Here is a 25,464-nt window from a genome sequence, read left to right on the forward strand (position 1 = left end):
TTAGTGGTAATTCAGTTTGTAACAAGGCAACACACAGAGTCAGCACATCTCAGCACTTTGTGAAGAGTCCGACCTTTGTCAGCTCGATAACTTTATGGTCATTGACTCCCATAGCGGTGCAGTCCCCCTTCCTAGCCCTAAAGGTGTGTTTGCTAGAATCACTGGACTCTGATCTAAAGACCCGCCATTCAACCAACTGTTTTATTAGAGCACGCACAGAACAAACACACAGGAACCTGCAGTTGCACCGTGTCAGGACTGACATCTGCTCTCAGGGACACTTTATGGTCTGTGCATGTGTGAAACTGCTTATTTATATTGAATGCTTATCTGCGTGTTGGCAGCTTTAGTCACGCTGATAGTGATGTAACAGTAATTCTAGTTACTCATAATAGATTTGGAGATACATGACTAATTAAAATCTTTATGTAGCCTAGTAAGGTATCATACATTTCCTTTCTACATTATCACCTGTTCCAGCTACTAAAATAAACAGACACGATTTAATGAGGGGCAACAATCAATACAAAATATAATTAATACAAACAATAACTGTATTGCATGTTGAATGTATTTATTTTAGTTTGATTTTGAAATCTCATTTGCTCTCAAGACCTACAATTAATTTGCAACTCTAACTCATGAGTTTAATGTTGTGTTCTTTTTAAATTCATAACGATTGTATAATTAAACTTATGATTAGTTTTGTCTAGAATTTGTTGTTACTATCGAAAGATATTTAAAAGCCAGAAAATACAAAGATTCTAACGAAATAAACAAACGCAAATTCCACAATAAAATAAAGGGTTAGGGTTAAAATATCTGTAATAATAAACACAAATATTAAGGTGGAAGAAATTATTGTTTGTCTAAAATATTATTGCAGATGTCTTACTGTCTGCTGGTAAGAACCAACCTTTTAAAAAAAGTGTAGTCAAATCGGGTTTTTTTAATACAGAAAATGGAGATGCACCGTAAAAGTTAAGAATAATAGAAGTTGGCCAGTGAGTCCAAATATCCACACTGGGGAGCTTCTCTGACACACCCACCTACTGTGGTTCACTGATAACCCGGCGATTACTGCTCAAAAGAAACCATTCACCCAGCCGCTGTCTCCCACAGAGAGATCAATATTTTTATACATGCACACAGGCGTTTGATCCTCAGGTGGACCAGGCTTTCTCACACACACACACACACACACACACACACACACACACACACACACACACACACACACACACACACACACACACACACACACACACACATACACACACACACACACACACACACACAGGGAAGCAGAGGGATTACAAAGGCACAGAGACCCATATGCTGCCCAGGGATGGAGGCGAGAAAGCTAAATGCGAGAAGGAGTAATGACCAAGGTGAGAAATACTATTGTTTCCTGTTAATTATGTTCAGTATTTGTAGAAGGCCATTCTTTGATTCATTATACGACATTTGTTGTCTTTGCATCCTACTCTCGGTTTAAGTCTGCCAAGTGGTGGAATCGGATTCAATGATATTGGGAGACTAATGTTCACTTGACTTTATTTTAAGGAGAAATAATATAATGACAAGGATATCATTAATTTCTACTTAAGTGCAATGCCTTGTTTTTTTATGCTGCTGCAACGCAAACATTTCCCAATCTGGGATCAATAAAATACATCTTATCTTATGTCACCAGTTTGATTTGTTGTTGGTATATGGTTACATGTATGTATTGTAGTTGAGGGTGAAAACCTGTTGAAGATTTTCAAAGCCTTTAACTTGTTAAACTGGGCTATTAGCCTTTTAATCCACATAAGAGCATGCACAGCACACTAAGAAACGCTGTGTGTCCTGTGGCGGAGGAAGGGAACCGGACTGTATATGCTCTCAAAGCGTTATCATGGGGACGTATATAAAAAATATATTAAATTCCCTAAGATATAATAAAGCTGACCAAATGTAATATAATTTAAATGTATCTTTTTTTTGTTAAAAACACAAATTAAAATTATTTTTGAAAGAAGAACACATTATTGTTGGCAGTAATTTTGAAAAAACAAAGTGTAAAAAAAAAGGGGTTTTTACATGGTTAAAACAGGAACAAATCATTCCAGGACTGTTCATGGACCAACCATGATCACCATGTTTTGCATTTATTGGTCAAAAGCAGAACTCATAATCCTAATGTCAACAGACCTGTGGACCCAGCACTAAAATTCAAAACATGTGATGATATCCGCCCTATTAGTACAAGCACTAACGACAGGCAACCACAATATACAGTGAGTCATTCAAATGTAAATCAATGTCATGAAACACAATGCTACAGTATCTAAGGCCGATTTGATCTAGTTATGAGTTTAGAAACATGCATCCTCTGTTCCTGTGTAACTTTTCAACTGCATGCTTGACTGTATTAGACTTAATGGTCAAAGATTAACTGAGAGGGCTGCACCTGTCTTTTAAGCTATTGAAATTCTGATTCCATAGATGTGTCTCCCATCACCCAACACCCCTGACTATTCTCTCAATTCAGTATTTACATTCTTGTATTCAAAGAAAATCAGTAATATCTTTAAAAACTACAAGTCCTTTTCTATCAGCTGTGCACCGGTATGGGGTGAATAAAGCCTATCTACCAATTGGATCAAATATAAAAGTCAACTCAATTACTATTGATACTGCAAGGAGACGTATTGTGTGAAGAGAAATTGAAGATGTTGTTTAAATGCTGATATATTTATGATCCACGTCACGTATTCAGTTTCGGTGGCATTTCAGTGTGCAACTCGATTTTGACAAGAAAGCTACTGGAGACTTCTAGAATTGTGTGAGTAACATTGTGTTTTTAGACTTCTCTGTTTCAGTGTGTGTACTCTGTATCCATGCTCTGTAGTTGATCTGACTGGAATTGTGATTTCAAAACTCAAAACCGCTACAGTATCTGTCAGGCAGAAACTTGGAACAAGTCATTTGACTGAAACCTTAAAAGTGAACTAACTGACTGCTAGGGTTAACTTTGATTTAAACATTTGTAGAATACTAAGAGCTTTATTGAGCAGGTGTAACTGTATTAAGGGTTAAACTCATAACTTTATAACTTAGGGTTTAATGTAATTGACTTAAAAGACAATAACACATCAGGAGGAAGCCAGTCTAGATTTCCTTTTGAGGGCCACCAGCTGCAGAGTTAACTAATTAAAGGGACGTTGCCCTACAGCTGTGAGAACTCAGCAATCAGGTGTCCATTTTAGGTAGCACTTTCCTGGAGCATCAGCTTCAGCGTCAGACAGGCTAAGACTGGCAAAGACATTAGAGTCCTGTGGGAGTCAAAGACTGGCAAAGACATTAGAGTCCTGTGGGAGTCAAAGACTGGCAAAGACATTAGAGTCCTGTGGGAGTCACGAGGGAGGCAAAGAGGAGGCAAATCCTACTTTGATTGAGCTAAGTATCGCTGGTGTTTTATTTTATTATTTTATTTGGTTGTTTAGCCCCTCATGCTATAATCATGTGTATTTTCTCCATTCCTGTTCATGTGTCTTCTCGCAATTATCACTGGCCCCGTGTATCTCGTAATCGATATTACCGGCCTGCTCTCGTCTATCCCACATGCTCCACTGAGATCCAACATCTAGTTTCAGGTGGCCTGTGGAACCGCCAGTCAGCTGTTCCTAAGGCTGACTTCATCTCTGGCTACGCCTCCCTGCAGTCTCTGGATTTCCTTGCTCTCACTGAGACCTGGATTACTCCATCCAACACATCCACCCCAGCAGCTCTCTCCACTGCATATTCCTTCTCCCATACACCCAGACCAACTGGCAGAGGAGGTGGCACTGGTCTCCTGCTCTCTCCCAAATGGAGCTTTTCCCTCTTCAAACTACCTAACTTCACTCCTTCCACCTTTGAATTCCATGCCGTCACAGTAACCCATCCTATACAGTTAACCATTGTTGTTCTCTACCGTCCACCAGGCGCCTTGGGGGACTTCTTGGAGGAATTAGATAATCTCCTCTCACACATCCCTGAAACTGGCCCTCCCGCTGTACTTCTCGGAGACTTCAACCTCCAGACAGGGAAGATAGACGAACTAACATCTCTGATAACCGCCTTTGCTTTCTCACTGTCTCCGTCCCCACCGACTCATAAAGCTGGCAATGTCCTTGATCTCATATTCTCAAGGAACTGCGCTACTTCTAACCTCTCTGTAAACCCGCTCCACACATCCGATCACTTCTTCATTTCATTCTCTCTACCCCTTTCCAAACATAACAAACTAATCTCTTCTCATCCTGCACTTGTCCGCCGTAACCTTCGCTCCCTCTCCCCCTCTACCTTTGCCTCATCGGTGCTCTCAGCCCTCCCTTCCTCTGACTCGTTCCAACTCCTGCCTCCAAACTCTGCTGCAGAAACTCTCCTCTCTACTCTCTCATCCACTCTGGACTCTCTCTGTCCTCTCACATCTCGGCAGGCTCGTCAGTATCCTCCTGCTCCCTGGCTAAATGATGCACTGCATGCTAATAGAACCGTCCTTAGGGCAGCAGAGCGGAAACGGTGGAAATCCAAACACCGTGACGACCTACTAACCTATCAGGCTCTCCTCCTCTTTCTCTGCTTCGATCTCTCAGGCAAAAAGCACTTTCTTTCAAGATAAGATCCAATCTTCCTATTCCAATCCTAAAAAAATATTTTCCATCTTCTCCACCCTCTTGGACCCTCCAAAAGCCCCTCCCCCCTCCTCACTTCTGTCAAGCGACTTTGTTACCCACTTTGAAAAAAAGGTTGATGATATTCGCTCTTCTTTTTCTGACTCCCCTTTACTCACCGCTGGGTCACCAGACCCTCCTTCCACCAACACACTTACCTCCTTTTCCCCTCTCTCTCCAAGTGAGGTTCTTACCCTCATTACCTCTGCCCGCCCTACCACCTGTCCTCTGGACCCTATCCCTTCAAACCTCCTTCAGACTATCGCTCCTGATATTCTACCGTTTCTCCCCCATTTCATCAACACTTCTCTAACTTCTGGTCACTTTCCAAACAGTCTCAAGGAGGCAAGAGTAAACCCTCTCCTAAAGAAACCCACTCTCAACCCGTCTGATGTTATAAACTACAGGCCTGTCTCTCTCCTCCCGTTCCTGTCTAAATCACTTGAACGCACTGTCTTTAAACAACTCTCCTGTTATCTCAATCGGAACAACCTTCTGGATCCGCACCAGTCTGGTTTCAAGGCAGGTCACTCCACAGAAACTGCTCTCATTGCTGTCACGGAGGAACTGCACACTGCCAAAACTGCATCCCTCTCCTCTGTCATCATCCTGTTGGACCTGTCTGCTGCATTCGACACGGTGAATCATCAGATCCTCCTTCGCACTCTCCAAAAACCCGGAGTTTCAGGCTCTGCACTTTCCCTCCTCACCTCATACCTGAAAGACCGTACCTACAGGGTGACTTGGAGAGGGTCTGAGTCCGACCCTTGTCAATTAACTACAGGGGTCCCTCAGGGCTCTGTTCTTGGTCCCCTCCTCTTCTCCCTGTACACAAACTCGCTCGGATCAGTCATTAGCCCGCATGGTTTTTCTTACCACTGCTACGCTGACGACACCCAATTAATTCTGTCCTTTCCCCGCTCAGAGACCCAGGTCGTCGCACGCATCTCTGCTTGTCTAGCTGACATCTCTCAGTGGATGTCTGCTCATCACCTCAAGCTCAACCTTGACAAGACTGAGCTGCTCTTCCTTCCGGGAAAAGATTGTCCCACTCTTGACCTAACAATCAACATCGGCACCTCAGTTGTTTCCCCGACTCAGACTGCAAGGAATCTGGGTGTGACCCTAGATAACAATCTGTCCTTCACTGCAAACATCGCTGCTACAACCCGTTGCTGCAGATACACGCTTTACAACATCAGGAAGATACGTCCCCAGCTGACACAGAAAGCGACTCAGGTTCTGGTCCAGGCTCTCGTCATCTCACGCCTAGACTACTGCAACTCCCTCCTGGCTGGTCTACCTGCATGTGCCATCCGACCTCTGCAGCTCATCCAGAATGCAGCGGCCCCACAAGAGCTCTGAAAGAATATAATACGTTTATTATACGGTTACATGCCGATTTACAGAAGCACGTTGCCCATAAACGACATGTCCCACAATGCATCTCAAATATGATTTTTTTTTCAGAATTTGATTTTTTTTTTTCAGAATTTGACTTTGTTTTTCAGAATTTGACTTTTTTTCAGAATGTTCCTTTTTTTTTCTTCAGAATTTCACTATTTTTTACATTTTCAATTTTTCCCCAGAATTTGGCTTAAAAAAAAAATCATTTTGTGACATTCTCACTGAAGAGACTTCCAATGATTTCCCCTAGACTTCTGCTTTCAGACATAGTTAATTATGAAGTTATTACCCTATCCGATAATGATCCAATGCAGAGGCAATAATGTCATATAATACATACGTGTATATTAAATATTTACATATGTATATATATATATAGTCTTAAAGTTACAACCGGCCCTTTGAGTGCAACCAAAATGCTGTTGTGCATGGCCCGTGATGAAATTGAGTTTGATACCCCCTGCCCTACACCCTACCCCTCCATGAACTCCGTGGAGTGACACTCGCAGCTCAACGAGGCTCCCTCCTGTCAGATGGAGGGAGTAAATACAGCGGCAAGCTTTGGGACAAACTCCCCTCTCTCCGGCAGAAACAGGAAATGCCATAACTGTATGTAACGGTTTCAAATCAGCATCTCTTTGACAAAAAATGTAAATTAATAACTCAAATACAACTTCAAACATCTTTAGTCTTAAACCTGATGTTTATAAGCTTCTTAGTTTTTGCAACAGTCTGTAAATATACACAACTTTATAATAAAATGCACACATTTACCCAGGGCCGCCCCTCCCTACAGGCCAATCACGCAAGCTGCATGGGGCCCCGCCTTGCCCAGAGGGCCTCAGCTGCTGTGTGCAGTTATCCGCGCACCCCCCGCGAGAGTGAGAGTGACACCCAGTTTCCACCGTGTCCGTCTGCGCCGCGCTGCGCCGTGTTACGGCGGCGCCGTGGCGGTCGTCAGGATCGTGGCCACTCTAGTCAATGGGTGCTATTCCACCACACGCACCGCGTTACGGCTCAGACGCGTCCCAGACGCGTCCCAGACGCGTCCCAGACATGTCCCAGAAGCTGCTCGGTGCAGCGCTTCTCTAAAATTAGGATGAATCCTATTTTTGCCGCGGCGCAGCCGTAACTTAAGGTCGGGCAGGCAGCCCCCCCTCGCAGGAAGTGGAAAGGTGAGCATCCGGGCCAGGCCCATCCCCCACATATACTAATTTAGCAGACCTCCCTCCTTCATCACAACACCTCCACTACGATACGCACAATGGACGACGAGGTTTTCATCATGGAAGTGGACTATTACAATTATTATTAACTGTGTCTGTAGACTAACAAAATAGGAAATGTATAACAACAATAAACACAATTTAAACAGACACAAAAATAAAACATTTAACTACGTAGCCTACTTACTTTCTTGTAGAAGTACAAATGTCCAGGATGCCCGAATCAATAACAAAACTGCGAGCCTGCACGCACGATGCTACGCTTCTGAAACGCTTCTGGGACGCGTCCGGTGGGTTATGGCGCTATAGGAGGTTGGACCAAAATCGCGGCGCAGCCGTGACGCAGCGCAGCACGGCGCAGACGGACCCAGTGGAAACTGGGGGTGAGAGGTGACAAGGGGAGCACGTCTGTAACCCGACACCGTTGCAATGAATCGACATCTGACCAATCACGGCTTTGATATGGCCACTAGTGCAGGTGAAGAGATGTCGGTGAAAAGACAGTTTCAGTCCGGCGCAAGCAAGAGGGAAAAAAACAAAACATGAAGAAACTAGAGCATCACTCGAAGTTGGGTTATTGTATGAGTCAAATGTACAACTTGCGAATGTTGTATTAAGTCAAATTGCCAATTGCCATATCAGCAATAGCTGGGGATTCTGGGTAGTGTGTCTTCTGCCATCCTTTACTCCGAAAAAATATTTGTTTCTCCGAATCGAAGGGGAAAAATACAAAAGCATTGCACACAATTTAAACCAATCAATGTTGTGTAATTAACAAGGATAATCTGGTGTTTTTTAGTCGATGAGTAGTGCAGATATCACTGTAAAATCAATCGACAGTAAGGGGAATACTTACTTCCGGGTGTACAATTCTCCGTTATCGAATGAGAATGGACGCTCACATTGCCTTGAAGGGCAGCCGACACAAACGAATGCCATGCTTCCATGAGCGTCAAATCCCGCCGCAGATGGGAATACATTGCAATCAGTTGAAAGCTATTTGCGTCCCTTTATGAAGCTGAAGGAGCCTAGGAGCGTCACAACTGCACGCCACGGACACTGACCAAACGTCGCTCCTGGACGATTATGGAGTGAGAGTGTGTTGGCACGGTCCCCTTGTCCCTTGGAAGAGGCGGAGTGGTGGGTGTTTTTCATCTGCTGGTGGACTACTGGAGAGATTTACAGCGCTTGCCTCTGGGAGGGAGAAAAAGAGCCAGAGCGTCCAAAGTGGAGAATAAACAGAAGGGCAAACATGGCAACCATGTGCGGTAAGTCTTCTTCACTGCTTTTGTGGCAGGACTACAGCGCCACTTACGGGCCTGGCATATGTATTCCGCCGCTTTCGAGCGGTCTCGTGTGAACGGACACGTTTCTGGTGCCTGTTGCGTGAGGACGGAAGACTTTTTTGATAACGATTGCAGTCTGTTTGCGTTATCGTCCTTGTGTGGCCGAGGCTTGAGTTGCAGGACTTGTTGGAAAAAAAACTAGGGCTGTCAAGTTAACGCAATTTTTTTTTAACGCCACTAATTATTTTAACGCGATTAACGCATGTGTATTTTTTGCCCGCCCCGTAGTTTCAGTGCGCATCGAGTTTAAAATAACATCTACAGGCTGATGCTGACAGCCCCGCTCCTGCCGCCCGCTTGCAGACCACACTTCCACGCTCACCGGAGACTTCACTCAGTAATGACAGTTACCTCGGGGTCACAGCGTATTATTTTGACCCACAGTAGGAACTTCAGTCTCATGCTCTGACAGTTATGAAAACTGCAGACAACTGCGCCGAGCACTTTATGCAGGTAGCCAGACAGTGGGACATTGTACCAGGGCCGTATTCATGGAGTCAACATTGGGGGGGATCAAAAATTCAATAAAAATTTGAATACTAATTTGCTGCCATTCTAAAGGGAAATACATAAAAAATCACTAACACATTGGATACTTTAAAACCTGTTAAACCCCATGCCCCTGCCTGTGGGGGCAAAACACAACAATAGTCACGAAACTGTGTCTCAGGCATGGGTATAGGAAGCATCCTCAATGTGGGTGGGACAATTTGATGGGGGGTGTGGGTGGGCGGGGGACCTAACCCCTTCTAGGGGGGTCCGGGGGCATGCTCCCCCGGGAAGATTTTTGTTTTAATGTTGAAGTTAAAAGCATCAATCTGGTGCACTTTGAGAGCAACATTAGGAACTAAATCTATGGATACATCTCAACAACACCCATGTGAAACAGAACTGAACAGATTTACTTTTTCTTTATACATATTTTACAAATCACTCCCTTTTTAAACTGTAGTGTGAGTTGGAATGATTTCATACCTGTTATTCTCTTATTCTCTTATTTTGTATAACTATAATGATCATATAAAGGTGTGCCTTGGAAATACTTGTTTTGAATCAATCTTGATACAGGGTACTTATTATATGTTATAGTTTGGATTCCTAAAGCTTTTAGTCTACTATCCCATCATTTAAGGGTGGTTTTCACTATAAGTAATGGTTTATTTTTTGCACAGACACTATCATTTAAATTGTTTTACTATGTTCAATCTGCATTTACTTTAAAAACATCTATATTGATTCTGACTTTTTCTACATCCAACTCACAGGTTTATCATTGCTTTGAGAAAAAAGATTATTCATTTAACCATTTTTAGAAGTGAAGATATAGTCAATTGTTCTGGGAATGTCATTTTCAAACCTGAGACCTGAAAAACAGGCTTGGGGCTTAACTGGTTAAAATGTTTTACCATAATGTCTAATTGTGCATTGTATTACATCGCCCTATTTTATCTAGTTTAGCTTTTCTTGTTTTGTTGTTTGTAATGGCAGAGATTAGGGATGAATAAAGTACAACTATAACCATAATCACATTAAAGCATTTCAATCCATAGAAAGGTCTGTGCCACGCAATTTCAGTAGAAACAGGAACACTTTATTGCCCTTTTGTTTTACAGCCACGACTCGCACTAGCTGCTTGCCGCTCATTCAAAATCAAAAAGACCCCCAACTTACTGGTAACAATACTCACTTTCTCACTGCTCTTAACTTACTTTTTTTCTTTTCTGAGGCTGCCCAAAAAACTGTCTAATGTCACTGCCACCCTTCCTCTTGCTCATGCTTACAGCTTGACCTCGGCGATCTGCAGTTGCTGATGTGATGAATACGGGTCAGAAGCGCTGGATATAAGATAATTAAACATGTTTATTAGCAATTCTGAGCGTTCTAAACCCAGCACAAGCTATGATTCACACTGCAAACCTCCTGCGTGTGAGTATATTTTAAATGCTTCTGACGATTATGAAATACTATTTCATAATAATTGTAGAGTATTTATTATTTAATTAATTCTGGCACCTTTGGTATTCCATAGATGTCACACATCACAGTTTTAAATCTTTCCACACCCTACAAATTACAAAATAAAATAGAAATAATCCACATGAATAAATATCTATTGGATTACATCCAAAACGACACCGTCATTTTCCACATAGCTGACACTAGCCCGCCAAACCCTGACTAACAACTGAAACCAGCTAGCCCACAGCTAGTTAGCTACTATTCCTGAAAAGTTCGGTTTTAACATCAGAACTACAAGTTACTTACACAAAGAAGCTAAACCGGAGGTTTCATTAACATTACCATTACGAAATAAAATAATATAGATTACTTTAGGGCTAACTAGAAAAGATACCAGAACTGATGGAGGGCAAATTAAAACATGACTGACCTGCTTGGAGCATCAAGCTAACTGAAGGTGGACTCAGACGTGCAACAGCGAAATACACCAAATACAAAAATTAAAACTTTTTTTTTTTGTTGCTATTTATTGGGGGGGACATTTTGAGTGTATCTGAATATTGGGGGGATGTGTCCCCCCAATGTATATGGTGAATACGGCCCTGCATTGTACAAAAAGTCAGCACACTCACCACGGATAGTGCGCGCAACATGATTGCAGCATATGCCTTGAGCTGCACATAGCTCCAACGATCCATCACAGTGTCTCTCTATTGTATTGTATGAGAGAGGTTCCAGGTTGAATTGAGGCAAATATTTGTAATGTTCAGAGGTTGTTGTGTTTAATATTCATGAGAATATTTGTCATTGTTCAAATGATAATAAACAAACATTTGCATAAAGCATTTGTCCACTCATATGTTGATAAGAGTATTAAAAACTTGAAAAATATCCCTCTAAGGTACATTTAGAACAGATACAAAAATGTGCGATTCATTTGCGATTAACTATGGAAATCATGCGATTAAATATTTTAATCGACTGACAGCCCTAAAAAAAACACAAGTTGTGGGCTTATGGGTTTTGTTTGTCCAATTCTTTTTTTAGGCCCTGTTGTAAACATTGACAGACAATCAACTGAGACTTTAGGAAGTTACTGCTGCCAGCTAGCAAAGCGATGGCACATAACACCTTTCCATTTTCCCTGTACACTGATTATTCAAACTTTAGTATATTTCAAAAACATAAATCATCTTTGCTTATGGTCCAAAAAGCAGGTCAGTGTACCATAATGTTTGTTTTTGTGAACATTGTGTTCCTTTATAACAGGAAGTGGTTTTGAAGATGAAGCCCCACCACATGGGAGCCTCCCAGGTCGTCCTCTCTCTGCTGTAGCTCGTCTGTACGTGTACGCGCTTCATGGCTGCCTGTGCGAGGTGGCCTTCACTGCAGTGTGGGACTGGTGCAGCACCGCGGACAGGAGGCTGGCGGGCCACAGCAGCTTGTGGGCACTGCCTATGTACGCCATCGCTATCTACCTCATTGAGAGCCTGAGAGAGCGGTTGCTGGCTCTGCATCTTCCGCTGCCTCTGCGTCTGGCAGCCTACACCATGTTCATCTACCTGTGGGAGTTCAGCTGGGGGGTGGGGCTGAGTCTGCTGGGGGCCTGTCCTTGGGACTACTCAGGTTTTAGGTACAACCTGGGAGGACTGGTGACTCTGGAATATGCAGTGCCCTGGACTGTGGCGGCGTTTATGGCTGAGCAGCATGTGATCAGGAACACTCTGAGGATACGACTGCTCAACTGAACTGATAATAATCTGGAATACTGCACTTCCAAAAAACTACACTGCAATTAGTAACATCATTTCAGGAACAACACCCCACTATTGTGCTTTTTAATTTTATGTTTTAAGTTAAAATGGTGATTCATTAAAGCTGACAACATTTTCTGTATTTCTTTTATCACAGACCAAAACAAGACTGGTGGATTGGTAGACTAATGTAAATAAATGATTTTAAGGAATAGTGTTGCGTTTTGGGAAATATGCCTTCTTAGTTAGATATGAAGATGGACAGAACTCTAGAAACAGCTCTTTATATCTGTTAGCATAGCTAGATAACCAGATGCTAACAACAACATTCCAAAAACAAACATGCGCTCGTGCCACACACACACAGAGCCGAGCTTGAATGAAACTGCGTGTGTGTGTGTGTGTGTGTGTGTGTGTGTGTGTGTGTGTGTGTGTGTGTGTGTGTGTGTGTGTGTGTGTGTGTGTGTGTGTGTGTGTGTGTGTGTGTGTGTGTGTGTGTGTGTGTGTGTGTGTGTGTGTGTGTGGTGTGTGTGTGTGTGTGTGTGTGTGTGTGTGTGTGTGTGTGTGTGTGTGTGTGTGTGTGTGTGTGTGTGTGTGTGTGTGTGTGTGTGTGTGTGTGTGTGTGTGTGTGTGTGTGTGTGTGTGTGTGTGTGTGTGTGTGTGTGTGGGTGTGGGTGTGGGTGTGGGTGTGGGTGTGGGTGTGGGTGTGGGTGTGTGTGTGTGTGTGTGTGGTCACTCTGCGGTCACTCTGCCCTCTCTCTGACTCAGCTTATCCTGCTCCCAACCATTGCGTATTTGTATCTGTCCCTTTGTACTTAGGTAAGAGTCTTGTATGTTTATTTTCTTATTTGTTAGGCAAGATTTTTGTGTTCAGAGATTTGTTTCTTTTGTGGGTTGTTGCACTTATTTGTTAAAAAGAAAACGTTGGTAATTAAATTTACCAAACGGCATTCACTGTCTCATTGTCTATGTTCTTGGGAGTGGAAAAAGAGGAGAGAGTGCACACTTTGTGTTGCGCCTAGGTTTCCCTAGGCCTGGGCGTAACATAATTGGGGGCTCGTCCGTCCGGTCCTTCTGTTATTTTCGTCGTGTCGGGTAAGCATTGCTATCTATATATTTTTTTCTTGTACATTCTGGATCTCTGGTTGACAGTTTTTCTGTTTAAAATTTAAAATGGAAAGTAAATTGGAGTTGTTTACTACAGAACCTTCCATTCAGAGTTTAGATGACTGCACAAGAGCAGATTTTGTGTTAATTGCCCAGTCTTATGATGTATTTGTGCCTATAAATGCCAAAAAGCAGGAATTAAAAGAACTCCTGTGTGAAAAACTAATCAAGAGGGGTGTGTTTGAGACAACTCGCACAGGTGAAGTGGATGATGTGGCAGGTTTTTCTGCCCCACTCCAAGGCCTGCCTTCCCAAGCTAGGATGTCTGTAGAGGAGCTACAGCTGACTCTGCGCATCAGGGAGGTAGAGCTGAGACACAAGGAGTTGGAGGTGGAAGCCATGCACCTAAGGGTAAAAGTTCTGGAGATAGAGCGGGGAGTCGCTCTACCATCCAGTCCAACACCTACCCATAGATCACACACAAATCCCGATGATAGTTTTGATGTGAGTAGGCACATTATATTAGTCCCACCTTTCAGAGAGTCAGAGGTAGACACGTACTTTAGTGCTTTTGAACGCATCGCTATTATGCTGCAGTGGCCAAAGAGAGTGTGGCCTCTGTTGTTGCATTGCAAATTGGTGGGTAAAGCTCAGGAAGTCTGTAATGTCCTGACTATTGAGGAGAGCCTTGACTATGATATAGTAAAAACCACAGTCCTTCGAGCGTATGAATTGGTACCGGAGGCATACAGACCCAAATTTAGGAATGGTAAGAAAAATGTCAACCAGACCTATGTAGAGTTTGCAAGAGGAAAAAGGTGGCCTTTTTGATTGGTGGTGTCAAGCCAGCAAAGTCACATCCAGGGAGGACATGCGTGAGCTCATTCTTTTGGAAGATTTTAAGAATCAACTGCCGGAAAGAATTTACACCTATTTAAATGAGCAGAAAGTTGTGTCGCTTGCTGCTGCCGCAGTACTGGCAGATGAATTTGTGTTAACTCATAAAAATGCTTTTTATCTTCCAGTTCACCGTGAGCCTGTGGCAAGTGACAGACGGGTAAGATCTCCTCCCTGTGGTAGCACCGAAACAGCTGATAATAGGGAGTGCTATTACTGCCGTGAGCAAGGACACCTCATCGTCGCCTGTCCTAGTCTAAAGAGGAAAGAGCAAAGAACAGGTGGAGAAACATCGTCCCCTATAGGTTTTATCCAAACCAAGCCGCACTCCTTAAAAAACGTTGAAACGAACGTGGAGGATAGCGCGATTGATGAGGCGTTCAGGCCACCATGCCTTCAGCGTCCGTCAGAGTCCTTCGGAGTCCTTCACAGTCCTTCAGAGTCCTTCAGTGTCCGTTAGGGTCCGTTAGAGTCCGTTGGAGTCCTTAAGAGTCCTTATGAGTCCGTTGGTCCTTGTGAGGTCAAACATTTTTGCGTGCGTGCGTGCGTGTGTGTGTGTGTGGCAATAGTGCATTTAGTGAGAGAGGGAGAGAGAGGGAGAGAGAGGGACCGGTACAAGCGGGGACCGTGATGTTAGCATCTGGTTAGCTAGCTGCACTAACGGATTTAAGGAGCTGTTTCCACAACAAGCTACAACAAGCTAGAGGAGAGTCCTCCCCTGTCAGACTGAGGGGCTCAGGTGAGCTAAAGGACTCTCTGAGTGTTTAGAACGGTTTTGTCACAATTATTCAAAAAATTATTTCCGCGGCAAACCTTCATATGATCATTATAGTTAAACAATAAGAGAATAAATGAAAAACAGGTATGAAATACTATATGGCAGTAAAACCAGAATACAGTTTAAAAGGGGAGTGATTTGTAAAATATCCATAAAGAAAAAGAAAATCTGTTTACAGTTCTGTTTCATATGGATTTTGAGAGATGTATCCATAGATCTCTTCATGTTGCTTCAATAGATCTCTTCATGTTGCTTCAATATTTAAAAACAAATCTTCCTGGGGGAGCATCCCCCCGGACCCCCCTAAAGGAGTTGAGGAACCCCCTAGAGGAGGTGAGGTCCGCCCCCCACTCGTAAAAAATCAACCCGGTATCACGGCAAGACGTGAACATGTGACGATTTACCATGCTGGGAGACGTGAACATGTCACGGTTTCGTCCCCTTCAAACGTGACAGCTACACGGTATTGTTAACCCATGTTAACCAGTGGAGAAATAACCGGAAATACCAAGCAAATGCTACCCCGACGTAATGATTTATTTTTTAATAGTCACACTCGATTACGGCGATTTTCTTGTTGCCCCAGCTGGTCGACACCTCTTTTAGCAGAAACAAAGGCTACATTAATGTATTAAATCGATGTTAATCTGTGCGTGTGGATGTGGAATTAACGGATGTGACGTTGTGCGATTGAGTTGCCTAGCAACAGCTTCGGTTCATGTTAATTTACAAACTATTCATCTACAACCGTAGTTATATTTAAAAACATGTTAGAAGGCCTCACGAAATACTTTAATGCACATTAAAATGTAAATGTGAAGGAATGTGTGTATAACAAAATACATCGGTCATTAAACGAAACCGGAAACAGACGTAGGCAAGATCCTCAGCTCGATGATTGGATGGTTATCCGCAATGCATGCTGGGATTTGGTGTTTATGTGATGTGAAATCTGAAAACGTTTTTTAAAAATACAATAATACTTTATTCCGAGTGTGCTTGCTTTTCTCTTTGAAAGTCATCACATAACGGCATTGTAATACACGGTTCGGCTCCATTAAATATTACATATCTGCCGTAATTCTCTATTTATAGAGCCCTGCTGAAAAGACTTCTGGACAAACAGGAGAACTGCCGCCAAAACTGAAGATGTGACGTGGATCATAAATATATAAGCAATTATACAACATCTTACATTTCTTTTCACACAATGCGTCTCCTTGCAGTATCAACACTAATTCGGCTGACTTTTATATTTGATCCAATTGGTAGATAGGCTGTATTTAAACCATAACCGTGCACAGCTGATAGAAAGGCACATCTGGTGGTTAAAGCACGTTATTGAATTGTATTATTTTATTATTAGATATGAATAGGATCCCTATAAAGTATATTCATTACTCATTATTCTCTACTAATAGTTCATTAAAGACTGTATATAATGACTAGTTTGAACATCCCTTTCAAGATTTCAAGATTTTATAAGCTAAGGTTTATTGACATATCATATTATACACAACTAATGTGTAGTTATGCAATGAATGAAAAACTTGGGTCGCAGGTTCCTCAACAGTGCATTACAAGACATCTATCAATATGTGTGTATACTCCACCATTAAACTGTCATTCTGCACATTTCTTATACTATCTACATACATCTTATAAGAGTATAATACATATGTATAATATCAGTTTAATAAATAACAAATAAGTGCTTAAACATAGTTAACATTGCAGTAAAGCAATATATTAGACGTTAAGTACTTTGTCAGGCTTAATATTTATCTGTAGATACAAATGTCACTGTGTGTGCTGTGTGCTCTGCATGTGTGTGACCATTAAAGAATCAGAATCAGAATACCTTTATTAGTTCCACAGAGGGAAAATGTGCAGCGTTACAGCAGGAAAGAGCCACAGACAGCTTAGTGTTGCATATCTTACATGCGTTAAAAAAAGTACTAAGTTAGAATAAAATAAACAATATGCTAAAAAAGTACTAAGTTATAATATAATAAACAATATGCTAAAAAAAAAGATAAAATGTTACATAATTTTCAAAAATACAGATCAAAAACAAAACGGCATATATATTGATTTAGTGGCCAGGTATAAATTACACAGTTATTAATGGCATATATATATTGCACATATAGCACATATTGCACAAAGTTGGTTTGTATTTAGCAGCAAGGGGTGTTATAGTCTGTGTTGTGGTGTGTGTAGGAGGGTCTACTAGGGGCAGTGCTGGTTGTAAAGTCTGACCGCTGCAGGAAGGAAGGACCTGCGGTTTCAAGAGGGTTTCATCCCTCCATATTCTTCTTAAAGCTTTTTTCTTATTCAAAATAAGACCTTAACCTAAAGTACTCTTTAATGTTTAAATTAAGCCTTATTAGTTTGTCTGTTTTGCACATCCTCCTATTAATGTCTAATAATAAAATAATATAATTCAATAACGTGCTTTGACCACCAGGTGTCCCTTTCTATCAGCTGTGCACGGTTATGGTTTAAATACAGCCTATCTACCAATTGGATCAAATATAAAAGTCAGCCGAATTAGTGTTGATACTGCAAGGAGACGTATTGTGTGAAAATAAATGTAAGATGCTGTTTAATTGCTTATATATTTATGATCCACGTCACATCTTCAGTTTTGGCGGCAGTTCTCCTGTTTGTCCAGAAGTCTTCTCAGCACGGCTCTATAAATAGAGAATTACGGCAGATATGTCATACTTAATGCAGCCGAAACCGTGTATTACAATGTCGTTATGTGATGACTTTCAAAGAGAAAAGCAAGCACACTCGGAATAAAGTATTATTGTATTTTTTAAAAACGTTTTCAGATTTCACATCACATAAACACCAAATCCCAGTATGCATTGCGGATAACCATCCAATCATCGAGCTGAGGATCTTGCCTACGTCTGTTTCCGGTTTCGTTTAATGACCGATGTATTTTGTTATACACACATTCCTTCACATTTACATTTTAATGTGCATTAAAGTATTTTGTGAGGCCTTCTAACATGTTTTTAAATATAACTACGGTTGTAGTTGAATAGTTTGTAAATTAACATGAACCGAAGCTGTTGCTTGGCAACTCAATCGCACAACGTCACGTCCGTTAATTCCACATCCACACGCACGGATTAACATCGATGTAATACATTAATGTAGCCTTTGTTTCTGCTAAAAGAGGTGTCGACCAGCTGGGGCAACAAGAAAATCGCCGTAATCGAGTGTGACTATTAAAAAATAAATCATTACGTCGGGGTAGCATTTGCTTGGTATTTCCGGTTATTTCTCCACTGGTTAACATGGGTTAACACAGAGCCATATAATGGAGAGGCGAAGTCACGCCCATCTACTTCCGGACCATGGGACCCCGGAAGCGAAAAATGTACATTGAATTCAATGGAGAGAGAACACGTATCTTTTGATCCCGTTTGAATTGTGCCACGAACTACACATATGATGTTTGTCAATCTTAAACAATCATTTCCATGTCAAAAAAGTCACATTTTGTCGTAAAACTGCTGAAATATAAGACTATGAATAATACGCTACTACAAAGACTACAAATCCCAAATCCCATTCTGGGTCGCGTAAGTGATGTCACAGGCATGCTCGGTGATTTATAATAAGACTCGTAATTAAAGCGAAGAAGAAAAAGATCTCATAACTGATTTATTCCCTCCAATAAATTATAGATAGCTAAAAATAAATTCACTTTTACAAGATGCCTGTGTGCTTTGTACCAGGTTGTAGTCATAAAAGTGATCATACCACTTGCTCCTTCTATCGATTCCCGTCTGATGAAAGGACCAGGAGTCGCTGGATCAGACATATCAGGTAATATAATAGGTAATATACATGTTGTGCATGGAACATAGTCAAGTTAGCTACCTAGCTAGTAGCGACGAGTAGCGAGCACGTTAGTTAGCATTACATTACTTAGCCTTGTCATTTTTAGTAGCCTTACCATGAAGTTATTATTTTATTACATGAGGTAAACCAAAATGTTAAACAGTAACCAAACATGATGGTAAGTATTTCGTGAAACTTTTGAAGAGTAGCCTACTGCGCCCTCCACCGGGTGCTAAGGAAGCAGTTCAGGGAGAGTCGAAGGCAGGCATGGAGCTTTGCATGACATTCTTCTGGACGTGTTTCATTGTGATGACAATCTGTTTGTTGGAAAGACAGTCGTTGTGTGCTTATTGAGAGAAAATTGTTAGAAGAGATAATTATTCAAAGTGTTGTTACTTTAAAGTGTTGTTACTGACCTTTTTCTCTTTTATTTTCTTTACCTCACCTGTAACTGCTGAGACGTTGAGGAACATGCACACTGACCTGCTCTGGCAACCTGATTTCCACTGTACGTAATAGTATTTGGTTATGGTATATTATTTATATACATCAAAGGCACAATGCACCCCCCAGAGACACACATGTATTGAGTGTGATATTTTGCATAGGTCGAAAGGAGCCAGTTGAGGTGGTTCGGGCACCTAGTTAGGATGCCACCTGGGCGCCTCCCTAGGGAGGTGTTCCAGGCACGTCCAGCTGGGAAGAGACCAAGGGGTAGACCTAGGACCAGGTGGAGGGATTATATCTCTTCGCTGGCCTGGGAGCGCCTTGGGATCCCCCAGTCAGAGCTGGTTGATGTCGCCAGGGAAAAGAAAGTTTGGGGCTCTCTGCTGGAACTGCTACCCCCGCGACCCGACCACGGATAAGCGGGAGAAGATGGATGGATGGATGGATGTGAAATCATCTTTACATACTAGAAAACTGTAGGAGCGGCAACTTGTTTTGAAATTGAATTTTTAATATCCGATAATAAAGTTGATCTGTTTTCTTTATTCTTCTCTCTTCCCAACTCCATCACCATTCTCTGTTCCTGCAGGTCCTGCTTGCTAATCAATGCTCATATTTTTTTACACAATTACAAATAAAGTCATTGCATTGTATGACATGAAGTTGTGCTTCATTCGGAGTCAATAATAAATTCATTCTGCCTTCAACTGCGCAATGATTGTGGACTGCACCGACATCCATGTAGCTGCCCCCCAGTAAGATGAACCAAGCAAAGAGGGTCCCCATCATGCCCAAGGACATCCAGCTGGCCCGCCGCATCCGCGGAGAGAGGGCTTAGACTGACCTGAGACCAGCACACCCAAACACAACAGCTCTTTTAAGAGCCACATACATTTTCAAAGAGTTGCAATCCTACGTTATTATAATGATTAAACTGGTTCATGTATCACTTAGTTTACTGAACCGTGATGAATGAAAGAAATTAGTGAGGTAGTGGTTTACTGAAGTTACAAAGACATTAATATATGAGTAACAGGTCAGTGTAAACACAAGCTTCTGTCAATTATGGATCATTCAAACTATTTATATAAAAATATGTAATAAAGTTCTAAAACAAGTATTCGGTATATTCCTTGATAGCTTTTGGAGAAGGTTGTTTTTAAGTTTACTAAAATCTATCGTTTCAACTGTTTCACTTTATAAAAAGGGAACAGGTGAGTAGAGCATCATTGAGTTTCTTATTCTGTCAGTAAATTATCCAAATGAATGTTTTTCATTATTTTAGTCAACCCTAAACAAATTGATTGTACCTTTTAATGATGACCTTACATGGTCGGCAAAGTTAAATTAACTTCAGAAAATCAAATCTGTTCTGAGAAAAAAACTAATAAATGTTTAAAGATAGGAACTTGCCATCCCACTGAAAAACAGTCCGTAGAGATTTAAAGGCGTAGTTGTAGTTCAGTCCAACGTTTCATTTGGATTCATTTGACAACAGTCAACTATTTTCATAAAGAATATATATATTTTTCAAAGTCAACTTTATTGTCAATCTTACTCAGTTTGAGAGATCAAAAAGACGTTTAAATAAAATTATACAATTTACAGATATGTATACAAATATATATATCCTATATACACCATCATGTATAATGATGGTGTATGATGTAGAAGGAAGTGTGGTAGATAACAAGTAAATATAGAGTTACATACAGATCCATGTTACAGCAAAAGATGGAATAACTAAGAAGCACGCAGTATAATAATAATTACATGCAACAATTAAATAACTGCTCAGCATCTCCACCACAATCCCAATCTGCTGTGTCCTGTTTTCCTCCCCTCTGCATAACACCCCATCACACATACGAAACACAACGCAGAGTCCGAGGGTGTTAAGAGTATGTTTATTGTTTTAACTGGGTTTTCTCCGGAAGTTTTTCCTTGTACGATGTGAGGGTCTAAGGACAGAGGGTGTCGTATTGTCATACTGATATTTTGTACAAACTGTAAAGTCCACTGAGACAAATGTAACATTTGTGATATTGGGCTATATAAATAAACATTGATTGATTGATTGATTGAAATGTCCTCCTCTCTACTGGCCAACACAGGGAGCATATGCTGGGTGTAGAATTGTTCCAGGAGGAGGAGATTTCCATGCCATGCAGGGTCTTTGGGGATGGGGATGATGATCGCCTCCTTCGTGGTCCACACAACAAAGTAGCAGAGACTCCGGTCTGTGATATGCAGCTGCCCTTGGACTGGTGCCAGTATGGGTGATTCTCCTTGAGAATATATGACCCACCCTCCTCACGGAGACAGAAGGATGGTAACTGGACTGCCTCCATGATGGTCATGTTCCTCTGGCTGTGTGGACACTTCACCTCCAGCAGGGCAGGTGGCTGCACAAGTCCATCGGGTGATGCTCCCAGAACACCCGACTCACTCACAAAGAGACCAGACTCGATTCGAACACTGTCACTTGATAGGCCTCCACAAAAGCCTTCACCCCTTCGGCCTCGTTTACAACCCCCCAGTTGACAGTTGGCGATGTCTCTGGCCAGTGGGTTGTATGTCTCCTCTCGCTGTTGGTAAAGTTGAGACACCGGCTGGACTACTTTGGAAGTGCCAGGCTTCCTCCACTGGCACTCAACATCTGTGGAGCTGATCTGCCACATGGCAAATATTGCCAATGCTGCAGCGTGGCTGCATTTGTACATCTCCTGTGCACAATCACAGACAGCGCTCTGCATCGCGCCATCGTCTCCCATGCAGATCTGTAAAAATAAAGTAAGTACCATTTGTTAGCATGCTATAATAGATTGAATGAGCAATAATACAAGGATGGTCCGGATCTGGGGGTGGGAGGGTTTATTTTTCCATAGTTTTGTCCTCTTGTCTGTTGTTATTGTTTGTTTTTTCTGTATTTTTTGTAATTTGTGTTGTATTGGTTGTGATTGTACATTGTATTTTTCTAAATGTGTATGAATACATTTTTGAAAAACATTTGATCAACAATAAAAAAGGATTTGGTCAGGATCTAGACTCAGTGTGTAGTTTATTAATTAATCAATGCTCTCTACATTAGGAAAACACATACCGGTGTACCAGAGGGAGTCACACACAGCTGTGACTAGATAACCAAAATCCTTGAATCGACACACAGCAAATAAACTCAAATGACACAACGAGAAAAAGGAGATCACACATACAGTATAGTCGATATAAAACTGGCCGCTTCAATCTGAAGAGCAACTAAAACAAAACACGGGAGTGTACCTTGTTCTTGTGAACACTAATGTTATCCACAGCATACACAGAGACCACGAAGTTCTTAAGGAGAAAACTAGTTGCTAAAACAAAACACGTTAGTGTACCTTGTTAGCTAATGTTAGCTAGCTGACATTAACGTTACACATTGCACTCATATTACTCACCGAAACCTTGTAAAGCCGGTCCCGCATGCTGGCTCTTACAGAACCGACTAACTCCCCTTTCATATAGGTACAGCTCTCAACGTGCCCAGACTTGTAGTGATTTTCACCTCGTAAAATACTTTTATTCTCATTCTGAAAGAATGTGGTGAAATGTGCTAACGAGACGGCCATCTTTATGTTGGTGACGCGTATTGTGCGAGACGAGAGACCTGTAGTTCACTGAGCGGTTTCACACGAAAAAATGTGTAACTTCACAGTTTTACGACACATTTTTATTTTTTTGACTTGCAAAATGTTCTTTTAAATTGACAAACATCATATGTGTCATTCGTGGCACAATTCAAACGGGATCAAAAGATAACCTTTCTCTCTCCATTGACTTCAATGTATAATTTTCCGCTTCCGGGGTCCCATGGAGGCTTTCGGAAGGGGAGGGACTTCGCCTCAAGTCCAAAAACGGTTATCGTCACGTGGTTCATGTAGAAGAGGATCGTTCCCCGGAAGTTCATGGCGGGCAATGTGAATGCATTGATAACAGGAGATAGAACTACGATTTTTGGTCATTATTAGTGAATAAAGGTTTTGATTTGCAATATTTATACAACAAATCGATATGTGTATGTATTTACATCAATATGTTTTTAAAAATAAAATAGAATTTGCTAATATTAAGTGATAATATTAGGATTAGTGTGAACAACTAGTTTACATGTTAGGCTAACAGTGCCTTGGTTAAAGAGCCTGTTGCTGTTTATTTATAGCTTTGAATTCTTTAAAACCAATATTATCTTCTTAAATTTGTATGGTAGTCAGGAGCATCACTTTCTAATGTTTATTGATATATTTAGAGGGAGGGGATCTAAAGTAATGCTTTAAAATTCAGATTAGATTAATGTCTACAATTTTCTTAAAGTCATGGTAGTTTCAGTAACCATGGTAATTGAGGACACAAGTTATCTAAATGACTAATGTCATCTTTATGGCTTTCAGAAAGGACAGGAGACCGACAGGTGACTATCAAAGGACTAGCAGCAGCAGCATGATGATGATGATGATGTTAAATGTGTTGTTTTAGTAACATCCATTGCAAATACATGGAATTCAATAAACATTGAATAGCATATCATGCAGTTTGTCTGTGCCTTTTCCTCCTTGTTGTCCTGGTTTGCTGTGCTGCCTCCTAGTCGCCACCATGGTTTGCTGTGCTGCCTGGGGATGCTCCAATCGCTCAGAGAAAGGAGTACGAATGTACAGCTTCCCCACTGACACAGAGCGGAGGAAGTAGGAGCAATTTCACGACCAACAGCAAAAAAATATGTGATTTATATACAAACACTGCATTTGCACTTTTTCACAAAACGAAAACCACACCATTGGGAAAGCTTAATGTTTTGTTTAATACAAAAAACAGGGAAAGGCTTGAAAAACACTGAGAGTTGAGACTCAGGGTGCAGGGTGAGGGTCTCAGTGCAGGTATTCAGGCTCCATTGAATCCCCCTCTGGTTCTTGTGCTGAAAGAGGGATAAACAGACAGGAGAAAGGGTTATACACACCTATATAGCACACCTATTGGATGGGAAATTGCCTTGGGGAGATAAGGTGTGGTCTTTGTTCCCAACTGAAGTTATGGAACTTTATTATTTGTGAGTTTAACAAAGTATGACAAATGGCATCAGTAACATATGTGATATGAATTTCTATAAAGTTGTCTCACATTCTTGGTCATATTGTATATACAGTATGTAATGAGTATAACATGTCCAGTAAGTATAAAGTGTTTCCTAATACTGTGTATTTAACCACTATGGAATATGTATGTGGGCAGACAAAACTGAGTTGTTCTGTGTGTGAAGTAACCTCAAGTCACTCCGCAGGCACATTTTGATGCAGACCAGTTTGTCAAGACAAAAAAGGGCAAGACTAGGCTGAGAGCAGAGGCTATACCCACCATCTTCGTGCATCGCCCTGTGGTCAAAAAGAGAAGGGCCCCTGCACCACGATTCACCCCGGGACCTGTATCTACAAAGCCCATAGCTCATGATCACAGCGATAGTGTGAAAGGTGACACAGGTATAATAAGTATGAACTCTTAGTAACAAAAGTAATATTTCTTATTTTTAAGTGGTATAATATTTTAAATGTTCGAACATTTACAGTGCCATGTCTTCTACTTACATTAGTCTCAAAGATTGAGGGAAGAAGGGAAGGGATCACTGCCCTCCACCTGCCAGAGGAGCGCAAACAACAAAAACAAGCAAGGTGTCCCGTCATGTACCTGGAAGTTTGGGTTGGCAAAATGGAGTAAGAGAGGGACTTGAAAAACCTTGGTGGCTGTCTACTCATGTTGTTACAGTTGTCTTGGTTACAGCTCTCAAGTTTTTTTTTGTGCCATTTCCACATCTTTAGAAAATATGAAAAAATTGAAGGGAAATCAACCTCATCTCTGGAGAACAAACTTCGATTTCTCTGTCTTGTGAGTTTGCTGTCTTGCAGTTTTGCTCCTCCACCTGTAACATCACTGCCCCTCCACCTGCCA

General features: G+C 41.5%; 1 protein-coding gene across 3 annotated transcripts; it reads left to right on the top strand.

The window, feature by feature from the left end:
• Positions 1–1,117: 1,117 nt before the first annotated feature.
• On the top strand, positions 1,118–23,967 carry LOC117551552 (transmembrane protein 229B-like). 3 transcript variants are annotated; one of them, XR_004569813.1, is made up of 3 exons: positions 1,118–1,391; positions 14,528–14,680; positions 23,919–23,967. XR_004569813.1 is itself a non-coding variant. In XM_034224453.1 (2 exons), exons 1-2 carry the CDS (start codon positions 1,349–1,351, stop codon positions 12,387–12,389), a joined length of 522 nt encoding a protein of 173 aa, XP_034080344.1. In that variant the 5' UTR covers positions 1,118–1,348; the 3' UTR covers positions 12,390–12,607. The 3 variants fall into 3 exon arrangements, 2 of the variants coding, with proteins under 2 accessions (XP_034080344.1, XP_034080353.1); XM_034224453.1 differs by lacking the exons at positions 14,528–14,680; positions 23,919–23,967 and adding an exon at positions 11,911–12,607; XM_034224462.1 differs by lacking the exons at positions 1,118–1,391; positions 14,528–14,680; positions 23,919–23,967 and adding exons at positions 8,417–8,604; positions 11,911–12,607.
• The last annotated feature ends 1,497 nt before the right edge of the window (positions 23,968–25,464 follow it).

This window comes from Gymnodraco acuticeps, unplaced genomic scaffold, assembly GCF_902827175.1.
Source record: "Gymnodraco acuticeps unplaced genomic scaffold, fGymAcu1.1, whole genome shotgun sequence".
In the NCBI taxonomy this organism is placed as follows: Eukaryota; Metazoa; Chordata; class Actinopteri; order Perciformes; family Bathydraconidae; genus Gymnodraco; species Gymnodraco acuticeps.

Coding starts and splice junctions, on each gene's coding strand:
- LOC117551552 (XM_034224453.1), top strand. CDS start 1,349: ATGGAGGCGAGAAAGCTAAATGCGAGAAGGAGTAATGACCAAG. Junction 1,392..11,910: donor GAGAAGGAGTAATGACCAAG/GTGAGAAATACT, acceptor CCTTTATAACAG/GAAGTGGTTTTGAAGATGAA.